Source organism: Rhinolophus hipposideros, assembly GCF_964194185.1.
Source record: "Rhinolophus hipposideros genome assembly, chromosome: 7".
Lineage (NCBI taxonomy): Eukaryota > Metazoa > Chordata > Mammalia > Chiroptera > Rhinolophidae > Rhinolophus > Rhinolophus hipposideros.
The window spans coordinates 41748070-41761682 of record NC_138053.1 but is presented as its reverse complement, the minus strand read 5'-3'; the positions used below and the strand labels follow the sequence as shown (position 1 = coordinate 41761682).

The 13613-nt window shown below is 33.9% G+C and overlaps 1 protein-coding gene across 4 annotated transcripts in view; it reads right to left on the bottom strand.

Annotated features, from left to right (window-relative positions):
* The window catches only part of CETN3 (centrin 3), a 608779-nt gene that overhangs the window by 222965 nt on the left and 372201 nt on the right, over positions 1–13613 (bottom strand). For all 4 annotated transcript variants that reach the window (XM_081053674.1, XM_081053675.1, XM_081053672.1 and 1 more), the window contains one exon: positions 465–537. Coding sequence is in view for 2 of the 4 variants with exons in the window: in XM_081053672.1 (XP_080909798.1) it covers positions 523–537 (15 nt within the window). In the remaining 2 variants the exon portion in view is untranslated. The remainder of the gene's footprint in view (positions 1–464; positions 538–13613) is intronic.

Here is a 13613-nt window from a genome sequence, read left to right as displayed (position 1 = left end):
CTGCTCTGGTTTGCCCTGGATTTAGAGGGATTTCCAGGACAGGGGACTTTCACTGCTAAACCAGGAAAGTCCCTGCAAATCAGGATGAATTCTTTACCCTAACCTTCACAGATATTGATATGATGACCTCAGTTCTTTGCAAATTCCGAAATATAGGTATTTATTCTAGAATTCATTTTAATTTCATTTCCATAAAATATGGAGGCCAAATATAATCTGTTCTTAAGAATCCCAGACATTCGTATTTAATCTCAGCAGGTCTAAATCCCCTTTCCCAAAGTGTTTGAGTTTCTGGGTCTCAAGCCATAAGACAGTTGGGAAGTTATCCTAAGGAATCAACCGCTCTCTGGTGGTTCAACTGTATTAGCTGAAAAAGATCCTCTGCTTCCTTATCTTGTATTTTCTGTCCCAACTCAATCACAAAATGAGAGAAAAATTGTCATGGGGCAGGAAACTTTTCAAACCTTAGATAGATTCTTCTCTTAACTGAACCATTCCATTTATACATCTTGGCAGCAGTCATTAGCAGTGAGAAACCTAAAGAGACAACAAAAGAAAAATGCGTAAGTCTTTTTCAGGAGCTTCTGAAGTGTTGAAAAGTGTTTCTATTTAAAAGCTCCTGACAATGATTGGCAGGATCTGAGAAAACCTCGCAAGATGAGCCCCACCCTCATTATTATCCAGAGAATTATCATCAAGAGAACAGTAATTGGTGAACACCTAATCCATTCTTACCACAATGTAGGTATTGCGATCTAATTGCTACTTGGTGGTCCCTCTCAAATGCCACAAGAAGAAGGTGAACAAAACACCGATCCATACTGAGCACCCCGCAAGGGCTATCGAACCTCAAAGAAGGGGAGTCGTTCTAATATTCTGAACTAACTGAATACAATAAAAATAAGGGGAAACTTACACTGATTGATTGGGTAATTACTAACAGGCCCATTAGGCCAGTGTCTTCCCAAGAATCTGACATTTAAAATAAAAAATAAGACAGGCCTAATTTTAAATTTTGCAATTAGGGGATTTAATTTAAATGTGAGGGAGACTAGAGGTATATATATCTCCAATTTAGTGCAGACAGAAAAATAGACAGAAATGGAAATTATACAGTGAGTTCAGAATAGACATAATGAAGCCCATTTACATTTGATGCAATAGATGTTTAGAATATTAATGACCCACACGACAAAATTTGAGGCTATTGACAGTTGGAGTACTAACCACCAGCTTGTGAACTTTCTTTGTTTTTCACAGGGATCTTCTAAATGATAAGTACAAGTAACCATGGAGGAGTTAAACCAAAATTTTGCCAGTCAAGTAATTGCATTTAAGGCCCTAAACCAATTTTGTGGTGACTTAATTGATATTGCCTCAGTAATGGGTAGCTCTGATTCCCCTAATGAATTGCCTCAAAGGGTAACTTTAAGTACAGAAAGTTAATGGTCATTATCATTAGTGCAGGGAGATAGAAGCAAAACATGGGCCTTTGACATCATCAAAAGCAGAATATTAATGCATGAATCAGTTACCTTTATGCATCTTTATGGTACTCAAGAAAGATGCCTTTCTAAGTCATTTGGTTTGTCAACCAGGCAATAGTACATTTAATCCAAACTGAAAGAGAAATTACTTGGAAAAGAAAGAGATTCTAAGAGGAATAGCAGACATATGTTCAAACTGTGAGATTCCAAATGATATATCATAAGATATAATATCTAATCACACATATACAAAGGAACCATTTCTTTGTGGGAAAAATATAAAAACCAAAGATATTTAAGTACCAGATTAGTGCCTAGAGATACTAGAAAGTCATGTAAAGAAATTAAGTAAAACTTCTAGTCAAGTTTTCTATTCAAAGAAGAATCCATGAGGAAAGATTGATGTCTGGTAGATCTTGCCACTTTGTTAACAGGCGGTCACATGTCCTAGTGATTACCTGATTTTGAGAAATATTCAAGCACAGATTGGGAATCTTGGACCCAATGTCTAAGTGAGAACAATAAAAACAGTCTCTAGCTGCCATTACATAACTTTTTTCTTCATTATCACACAGCAGATGATATTTGTTTTTCTGTTTCATTTTTTGCTTTCTAACCTGAGCCACAGGCCAGATTCTCCTCCTCTGTAACTCTGCAGGGATCCTTTGGTTTGTACCTTTTGTATAAATCTGCTTAGCGTTCTAAATATGCCTCATTCTCCTGAGTTTCAATATATATATTGACTTTGACCTGCAGACCTTCACTGAGTTGTGTGCTTTGGAATAAGTGATAGTTTTACCAGCAAGAGAAATCTAGGGGTGTTATGAGTTTGGAGCTATAATAACTAAGTTTCTATTTCATAAATTCGAGGGGGAGATGAACAATCTTCTTTAAAGAATGAATTTTATCATTTGTAATTCAAATTGTAATGTGTTGCTACAGTATAAGTATAGCGACCACTTTCTAAATTAAAGTATTATAGTTACAGGACTTAATTAACATCATTTCAAAAATGGTTTAACAAAGATGAATTACCAGATTCTAATCTTTGCAGTCTGAGATTTCTCAGAAACAAAGCTGGGTCTCTGTATGAGTCAAATTACAATAATGTAGGCCTTCTGTCTAAGAAATATAATTCCTGAAATGAGGTCAAAATCACTTCAAATTCCTCCAACCTTTGTCTTAAAATGTGCTTTTTGTGTTCCAGCTGTTTTACATAATGTCTGTGTGAGGTGGTCATGCACTTTGGAAGTGCCAGACGACCTTGATATAACCTTCAAGAGATAAGCACACATTGTTGGAACATTTGTCATATTTCCAACCATTACTTTTTTCAATTCCCTTTGATGATTCATGTTCAGGGTCAAGAACCGGAAGAAAGATTTTCCTTCAGAGCCCAAAAAATAGCCAAAATATATTTTTCTTTTAGCCATACGTTTCAACGTGCATAAACCCTCTGGCTGATATTTTTTGCCATTTGGTCCAACTATACTTCCTGAAGACACTGTATGAAAAGAACTAGTCTAATTTAAGAAGGAATCTGTCCCTGGTAAAACAATACATACAAAAAGGAAAAAAGAAATCATCCAATTTAGCCAACTTCCTTAGAGCCTTGATCTTAGAAATCTGGTTTTTAAATAGAAAACTTAAACAAAAGTTAGTATCCAAGTAATTGTTCTCTCAGCACATTTAGGATCATTTTGTGGAAAATACATTCAATTCATTTAAATTAGTTTTGAGGTCAATGAAACTTATACAATCTAAATAGATCCCTTCTACGTGGCCCGATTCTATCTTGCATAAACTCGTGTATATGTCATTTTCCTTTGTCATCAAAATTTCCTTTATTAACAATTTCTATTCCAGTGGTAAATTTATTTTCAGAGACATTTAGTATAATTTTCCAGAGATTTTATAAGGTGTATATGGCCTCCCCAAAGTGTGAAAAAACAAGATATTCTGAAAATAATTCAGAACATATGTGTTCCTTGTACATGGGTAGGAAACTATATTTGAGTAACAAAGTTCTTGTATTCTCCTCTACTATGATTTAAATCACCTTTTTTGGAGAGCATTTGAATTTTAGAAAAGAATGAATGTTTATGATTTTCCTTTTAATTTAAAAACTCATATACACACAGAGGAAGTAAAGTATGTATTTACAGACTCACTGCTCTGTTCTGATGGCTGTAACTGTTGGGAAAAACACTCTCAGCCGTGGAATCTGCTCAACTGAAAATGGTCTCATGATCAGAACTAAGAAGCTACAGCATAAAGTATGCTGCAGATTATCACACATTATTATCACACTTGAGTCTGACTCTGTGGGGCTATTATTTTACTGGAAGTGAAGATAAATCTTGAGGAGGAAATCAGAAGAAAAGTAGTTAAGGGGGTAAATGTCATTTATTCTAAATATTTTATATTTATATGGTATTATTTGCTAGGTATTTGTTATATTTGGGAAAATGTAGCCCTGAATTCTAGACTAGTGGTTCTTAAAGTGTGGTTCCTGGGTCAGCAATTACAGCATCTCTTGGGAACCTGTTGGAAATGCAAATTCTCAGGCTACACCCCAGATCTATGGAATCAGCCCAGCAAACTGTTTCACATCCTTTGCAGGTGATTCTGATGTACTCACATTTGAGGAATACTGTTCTGGATAATCATTTTCAGAATGTAGTGAATACAAATATAGACAGGTTCACAAAATATTTTGTATATTCAATAACAAAATATTTGAATTTATATAGTGCTTTGCAAATTACAAAGCACTTTCAAATGCATTAATCTCATTTGATCTCTCATTATTATTATGAGATGGACTGGGACGGCACTCGTATTTTTATTTTACAACATTAAATTGAGTTTGAGATAGGTTAAGTAAATGCCTCATCCTCACAAAATTAGTTAACAGAATTAGATTAGAACCCAGGTCTTCAGACAGTAGAAGCAACATGTATGCTGCTACTAAGTAAAGAAAGAGTTGATTAGAATCAATAGAGATTGTTTAACAACACTCATTAGCATCCAAATAATGTTGTAAAACTCTAAAATTTTTTAATTAAGTAGCATTCAAAACTGCTGAAACCCTTATGGAGTTTACTTTACACATATCCATTTTAAATAGATTTCAGTTAAGCTCTGTCTCTGACCAACATCAAATTAAATAAATTCTAAAACCAGCAAAGTCCTAGTGAATAAAGTTTTTACCAATAAATAGAAAAATTATTCATTTTTGCTCATGTTGCAATAAACAAACAAAACATACAATGAAGGCTCCCAGATGGCCTCAGAGAATTCTATTTTCATAAAAACAAACAAACAAACAAAACAACATAAAGAAAAAAGCTTAAATTTGTGGGAATTCAGTCAATCATTTTTGAATATTAATTCTCAAATTTATAGAATAGGAAGTAAGTAATCTACCTGGAATTTTTGTTTCTTATCTGGAGGATAAATTCTAGATATTCTTCACATAATGGTTTTCTAAAGTGAAAGTGAAGACATAACTTGGACCTCCTTCTTACCATTGGCTGAATGTATCTTTTCCAAAACTTTAATAATCACAGTCATTTATTCTAAAATGGTTTCTATCATGACTCAATCTCTTTTTATGGACTCTTCATAATTTTGAAAAAAGAAGTTAAGGATGTTAACAAAGTTGACATGTTTTCAATTTAAACTGACACTACTTAAGACATAGTCATAAATGGTGTTTGTTCAGTAAAACAAATATATCACAGAATCTCTGAGAAAATCTGATATCTATGGAAAGATTAAAGCAAAATGCTGGGGGAAACATGTTTCAGACTGTTGCAGATGTTGTCAGATTTAATAGCATCTCCAGAAAAAAATATTTTTTTAAAAATATTTTTATATATATTATATATATAAATATATATATATATATATATATATATATATATACATACATACATACACGTGTGTGAGATGTTTCTTTGAATGACACAGGAGGACAATTTCAAAATCTAGTTTAGGATTTCTCAAACTGGGGTTTGAAAATGTATCCTGGAGAATTAGAAGGTCCATAGAATATTTTTTGTATATGATTTGTCATTTTGATGGTAAACTTAAAAATACTTTATCAAGAATACTTTATAAAGAAACTTCTTTGAAGGGCTCATTCACAAAAAATAAACTATTCAAAAAATGAACGTGTGTTTTTTAAGTCATTCCTTTTCAAACTGGGTTCAAGGATGTATATCCAAATGAGTTATAAGAATGTCTTTTTCTTTGAAAAAGGGTCTGTTCATCATTCACATTTGAGAAACAACAATTGTAGTAACTTATCTTAAATCTGGTTAATCTTGAAAAAAATTCTTCACTTGGAAGTTCAAATAAATGCAAAACATAATTTTGAAAGCACAGAGAACAGAGTCTAGTTACATCTCGATGCGTTATCAGTTGAATCATTTTGACTAACATTGCTGATAGCAGTAGGACAAGATAGGGACATTCCACCCCAGAGGGGAGAAAATTTTATCACTAAATTTTTTAAATTTACTGAGGCATGGTTACAACATAAACCAGACTGATTTTACTTGGTTTTATTTTTGTTTTTCAATTCTTTACAGACATGTCTCTGTTATTACTTGTACCTGGGCTGGGCCGCTCCCACTGGCCTGTCTGTGGTATATCAATCCTGACTTCACAACAGACTCATGCAAAGACTCCAACCAGCTATACAGTAAGCAAAGACCCTCAGTGGTAATGTAGGACCACTATCTGAAGTTAATCTTTAAAATAATCCAAGTATGGGGGCAGCCTGTTGGCTCAGTTGGTTAGAGCGTGGTGTTTATAACTCTTAGGTCATGGGTTCAATTCCCACATGGGCCAGTGAGTTGTGCCCTCCACAACTAGATTGAAAACAACTTGACGTGGAGCTGATGGGTCCTGGAAAAACACACTGTCCCCCAATACTCCACAGTAAAAATTAAAAAAAAAAAAGATAATCCAAGTATCTGGATGTTTAAAAATCCCATGGGTGAAGAGTAGTGGTAGTGTTGTGGGGTGCGATATAATAAAAGAAAGTGAGAAAATATGCAGAGAATTCAGTATTCTCCATAATTGTGTATAATGTACTACCGTGTTTCCCTGAAAATAAGACCTACCAGGACAATCAGCTGTAATGGGTCTTTTGGAGCAAAAATTAATATAAGACCCGGTCTTATTTTAGTATAATATAAGACTGGGTCTATAACATAATATAATATAATATAATATAATATAATATAATATAATATAATATAATATAATATAATATAATATAATATAATATAATACTGGGTCTTATATTAATTTTTGCTCCAAAAGACGTGTTAAAGCTGATTGTCCAGCTAGGTCTTATTTTCGAGGAAACAGGGTACTACTTTATTTTGCTCTCAGTGATATAATTTGTAATAAAAACTTTTGTCAGTGTTTTTAAATTGAAAAGCAGCCTTTTCCTGATACATCAAAATATAGACGGACAGCCAGATTTCCCATTGTCTGAGAAAAGTTACAGCTATAAGCGGAAGGAACTCTGATGTTGAATTTCAACTAGAGGTATCATTATGAACTAAGATAGATAGATAGATGATAGATAGATAGATAGATAGATGATAGATAGATAGATAGGTGATAGATAATTAAATATATATGTATACATATATAATGTGTGTGTGTGTGTGTGTGTGTGTGTGTCTTATGAAACAACCTAGAAAGTGATGATTCTCCAGTAGCAAAGCAATGGCAACACCTAACATCCCTACCTTGGTCCCTAAACATCAGTCTATAATGAAGGGAAAGAGCGATTCTTGGAAAATTGGCTAATGCCAGTGTTGGGGCTGGAAAAATATAAAACCTTCTTGGAATATCTTTGACAACAGAGAAAAAGAATTTCACACACCCCTACTTCAAATGAGGACATGTCAAAATAACCAAAATCAGTTTGAATGGTCTCCCATTGGCAAAAATGAGGCAAATTATTCATCAAAATAAATAATGATAATAATAGCTTATAAATCATTGAATTAAATAACTATAAGACTCCATGAAGAAATTCCAATAAATAAATAATTAATTAAAATGGGGAAATGGAAAAGCTCATTCTTGCATTAAAAAATGTCAACTAACAAATATAGAAAATTATGAAATTAGAAATTCATATGTGCAAATAATCATTGTAATATCTGATTCAGGCATAAATCATCAATGAATACAAACACTAGAAGGTGAATATTTGATGAGACAGGATATTTGCAAAGTCTCAAAGTATCTCTCCACAAGATACTTATTAATTATGAAGAGGGAAATAGTAAGTTATAGGAGAAACCTGGCAGATACCACCTCAACCAAATGATCAAAGTTAATTCACCAGTAATGGGACAAATGATATCATGTGCCTCCTGAGAAGGACATAACATCATGTCTGTGGTATTCCTGCTAAAAATGCATAACCTGAATCCAATCATGAAGAAACAGAAAATAAACCAAACTGGGAAATATGCTACAAAAGAACTCGTCTGTAATTCTTCAAAAATGTCAGTATCATGAAAGAGAAAGATTAGAAACTGTTCCAGAACAAAGGATACTAAAGAGATAAAACAACTAAATGTACATCCCAGACCAGAAAAAAATAAAAAAATTGCTATAAATGACATTACTAGAATAAGTGGTAACATTTGAATAAGTTCTTTACTTCTATATTACTACTATAATTATATTGTATTATATTGTAGGGGAGGATAAAAAGTCTTCCTTAATCCTCATAGTGTCCCTTGCTAGGTCTGAAAATTAAACTGACAAAGTCAGATTAACAGAAAAAAAAGCATCCAAATTTTATTTAATTTTACGTGTACATGGATGGGAGCCTTCACAAGACAATAAAGACCTGAAGAAATGAACTGACCGGAATTTGTGAGGAATTGTGAGGAATTGACAAGACAAAGGGGTTTGTGCTAGGGGTCAAAATGGTAGGAAGATAGGGTTTGTTTTTTCATATTTGTTAGTATAGGTTTCTGGGCCCCAAATTCCCTGTTTCTTGTGATAAGAATGTCTTCTTTCCTCCGGGTACACGAAGGGAGATTTATCTCCTTTCAGAGAAGAAGAGTGAGGGAATTGGGGAAGGGCAAAATGAACTTCCTGCTTCTACAGTTTTCTCAAACTCCTTCATCTTAAGAAATTCTATATGCCAAGGTGCCATATTTGGGAGTAGTGTATCCTGAACCCCATCAGTATTAATTCCAATTTGCCAGCCAATTTCCTGATTTATATAATTATACTCTGGTTGTATAAGAAAACATTCTCTCTCTCTCTTTCTCTCTCTCCCTCCCTCCCTCCCTCCCTCTCTCCCTCTCTCTCTTTCTCTTCTCTTCTCTTCTCTTCTCTTCTCTTCTCTTCTCTTCTCTTCTCTTCTCTTCTCTTCTCTTCTCTTCTCTTCTCTTCTCTTCTCTTCTCTTCTCTTCTCTTCTCTTCTCTTCTCTTCTCTTCTCTTCTCTTCTCTTCTCTTCTCTTCTCTTCTCTCTCTCTCTCTCTCTCTCTCTCTCTCTCTCTCTCTCTCTCTCTCTCTCTCTCTCTCTTAGAAATACACACAGAAGCATTTAGATGTAAATGGGTACCATAACTGCACCTACTGCATTTACTCTCAATGACCATCCAGGAAATCTAGATGAAGGTTAGTCACTTGCACTACTTTTTAAAACATCTCTGAAATTCTTAAATTGTTTTAAAACAGAAAGTTAAAAGAAAACATATTCATCCAATTTGGTGGAAATGTAGAAGATGGCATAGAAAATTCAACTGGGTGGTTAAAGGGTAATGTCAGGAGATAATGGTGTTATTGTCAGTTTCCATAAGGAAGCAAGAACAAAGATGCCTTAATCCTTCCTATCAGAGAAAATAATTTTCTACTGGAAAATGCAAACTAAGTACTGACTTAAAAAATGAAAAACGGGAAGGCATAGTAAGAAGGTACTTGCCACGCAAAATGTATTTAAACATCTAAATCTAACCGAATAACTTCATGGCAAACTGAAGTCATCTCTAAAGTTATCTGAGGAAAGCAACTTAGTCAACAGTTGCAGATGTGAAAGTCAACTTAAGCATGGTGAATTTGGAAACAGGGAGAGGTACCCAGGTGCTATTCAGAAGACAGACAGAAGTTTCATTCATCTTCAAAAATATAGATCTTAGAGAGAAGACAAAGTTAAGTTTGATAATGTACAGACAAAATCCTGTAACTGCTTTTCAAATACTTTGGTTATGAGAACAAGAAAAAGAAACAATTGCTGCAAGAATCAGTCACTAAGATCAAACCAACCAACAAAACTAACATCAGTTATTTTTCTGAGGAGGTCAGTAGACATGCAGGTCAAGATTAATCTATGTTGTATTTTGCTACTGAGAAGCCATTGCAATGTTTTACAACAAATCATGAACAAAATAGAAGGGGATAGCATTGATAGAAGGTAGGTTTAAAATCATTGATCATTATTTCAAAATGCGCTTAAATTGGAGAGAGCGATCTTGTACTGTAAAGGATTCCACCCTTCACAGAAAGCACAGGCTTGAAAGGCAAATATGCCAAATGTACTGGGCCTGGCTTCAGAATAGAACTACAGAAGCAGAAATGAAATTTCCACAAGTTGGAATTATTGGTTGAGGATAGAACTATTGGTTCAGTAACTTGTCTGATTATAAAATACAGAAAATTTGAAAACAATGGAATATAATAAAAATAAAATGTGTTGTAATGACCAACACACAGAAATTGACATTGCTAGTATTTTAGTGGTTTTGCTTCTTAAGTTTGTGTATATACGTGTATATGTGTTTTTAAGTGGAAGCATGCTGCATATTCATCCATTACTTCATTTAGCAAATAAGTACAGTACACCTGCTAGGTTGGCTCTATTCCAGGAATCAGGGACAGCCAGCTATACATAAAATAAACAAAAACTCTTGAACTCATGAAACTTACTGTCTAAATATAATTGAATATTTTATTTTCTTCACTTAAAATTACATTGAAGGGGTCCTTTGCATCATTAAATATTTTTTTGAAAATGGACCAAATGTGTAGTATTTCATTAATCATATTATGGTTTGTTTGACCATTTCTCTATTTTTTGATGTTTAATTTCAAATTTTGTTGCCATAAATAACACTGAACAGTTTTGTGCATGAATCATTAATCAAACTTCTAATTTATGTCCTTATGATTGAGGAAGTATTATTAATGTTCAACTCTTCTTCCACATATTCCAGTTGAGTACTGCAAAGATTTTTAACTCTTTATACCCAAATAACTAATAAATGAATGTATTTTCCTTATCATGAGTATTGAAAAGAAAACAACTAAAATTGGGCAATGTGAGGACTGAATTTTTACGTTTATTAATATTTTCATTCACTTTTTTGTGAATTATCTATCATATCCTTTTTTTCTATTGCTAAGTGGAATGTTCATCTTGTTTAATTATTTACAGTCTTTATATTGATAGGGAGAATAATTCTTTGGCATGATAAACTTTAATATGGAAAAATGTAAAAAGGAAAGTTGTTTCTCTCCGTTACACACACACACACACACACACACACACACACGTCCAAGCACAAGATGGAGAATTCCTGACCTGATTGTATTTTCATCTTGATTTCAAAATACAAAAAGTTTCTAGATAATATGAGTACACAATGACTAACACTGAAATGCATGAAGAAAAAGAAAGACATATTAAAAGAAAGCATGTGTTCAAATGTGGGAGGTAACAATTTTAATGTTTTCTAAATTTGAAAAATCTCCCTCATATTTGTGTGCACATTTTAAAAGACATATTCACATACAAAGACTTTGGGGGAAGAGAATGACCAGAAACAGAATAGAGTTTAAAAATATATCGTGTCAGCAAAAGTAGAAGTGAGGATATTTATATTTATAAATGTAGTTTTTCTTTCCTACTATAAAAAAGAGATAGTGTGTATAAGAATAGACTGATTTTGTGGTACTAAGGGGCCCTAAGCTAGCCTATAGCCTCTACCCAGGGTAGAATATTAACGAATAATTAAATAATTAAAGTGCATGTGTAAGTGAGTGTGTGAATGAATAAATAAGTGACTTATCAAATGAACCAAGATCTATGAGTGGAAGTCCTAATATATATATATAGTTTTAGTTAATATAGGATTACCTTTCTAATTATTAGGTTTGCCAACAAAAGATGGGCTGCCTAAAGCAACAGTGAGCACCCCAGGATTTTCAAGATTATAGAAGAAGGAATTGGGGTGACAGAGAGAAGAGTTAGCATCCAACCAAATATTCAGCAAGGCCACTCTTGCTTCTGTGATTCTTAATTTCTGTGAAAGAAGACAAGTATTATATATCATTTAGGAATCCAAAAAGGAATGAATGGAATTAAATGGGAGCCAAGAAGTAAATAGACAAAAATTTTGATTTTAAGCCTGAAGTAAAGGCTTAAATAGGTAGAGAAAGGGATCATTGTGAAAAGCAGACTATTTAAAAACACACTTCAAATGGGAAACCTGAGTGTCAGGAGTTCAGATTTTAAATGTCTTTTGAAGTAATTTAGATCAGTTTATACTACTTTATGCATTTTAGAAATAGAATCATAAATTTGAATGTGATATTTGGCCAAAATGTTGAGTGAATAGAAAATGTTAGTAAAGTATATTTCTTTCATATTCAAATTTGGGAGATTTGTGGGTTATAAAGAATGTTCAATAAATATAATAGTGGTACATTATTATAAGCACTCATCAATTAAACATAGCTGGCTTGATAGAATAAGCTATTCTAAAGAATGGATATAACTGAGATAAGAATCTTCCTTTAAACTTTTATACCTAATACATGAACTGCAATCATGTTACCAGCCAAATTAATCACACAGATATGTAAACTATTTAAGACGCTTGAGCAGGAGAGCCAGAGCCACTCTTTCTAGGCTCAGTCTGCCAAAAAGCATTGGAGGCGTCTCTATTTCTAATATTAGATACTACAATTGGACCTCCGCCTCCTGTCTCCAGATAACTACTCAGTAGGACTCACTTTCTCTCAGCTTATGTGAAGATAGAGGAGAACGAGACTTGTGATATTCTGGGATTTTGCCAGAATTCAGTGGGTGGTAGGACCAAGGCTGAAGGCCAAGTGACAAATCCACTAGATAGCTGCACAAAACATATCCTCATGCTTTTGTTGATTAAAGTGTCGTGTGTGTGTGTGTGTGTGTGTGTGTGTTTCTGAATGGGGGGGTAGGGGGAAATAATATACTTTTTAAAAGTGTTTCTCCAAGAAAAATAGTTCCAAATTGAGACTGGTATACTGTGTTGTGGGGGGGGGAACAACTGAAATGAAAAGCTTAGCTGTAGTTCATTAACTTTAATTGGTTTTTGTTGCCTCTCCTCAGGTTTCCTGGATCTTTCAGCTATCTCCTCCCCCAACTCTCTGCTTCCCCTTCTTCTACCTCTCGCCTCCTCCCCCTCCAATCTGGCTTTCCCTCCTTCCTGGCAGCATTTTTAGCTTTAATTTGATAGTAAAAAACTGAATCCAAAGTTATAAAATTCTTTCAACTTCTTTGAAAGAAAAAGAAGTTTTGGAAAAAGAATGGGTATTTCAGCTTATAACCAGTACTCGCTCCTTCAAAGGTGCATGTCTCCATAGGTGGCATGTGCTCTATGAAGGTGAAAGGAATAATATAAATGCATAAAATCACTCTTCTGATTAAAAATGTCTTTCTCAGGACTGACTTTAGTACAGGCATTATTCTGCTCCCTGTAGACAAACAGAAAACAAATCAAACTCCCCATTCTCACGGAACTTACAGTGTACTGGAAAGACATACAACAACAAATGAGCAAACAAATGTATTAAAACTTGTTAGTGAAAAATGCTGTGAAAAACATAAAGCATAAAGAAGGAATTAGAGTATTGGGGTGCTGTTTTAAAGAGTTTGGTCAGCAAAGGCTTCTCTTAGGAAGTGACTCGAGAAGACACATAAGAAAGTGAGAGTGTAAACCATATGACTTTTGGGGGGAATAGTGTCCCAGATAGGGACACACACACAGCAGTAAAAAGGCCCATAGAGCTGGAATGTAGTATGCAAA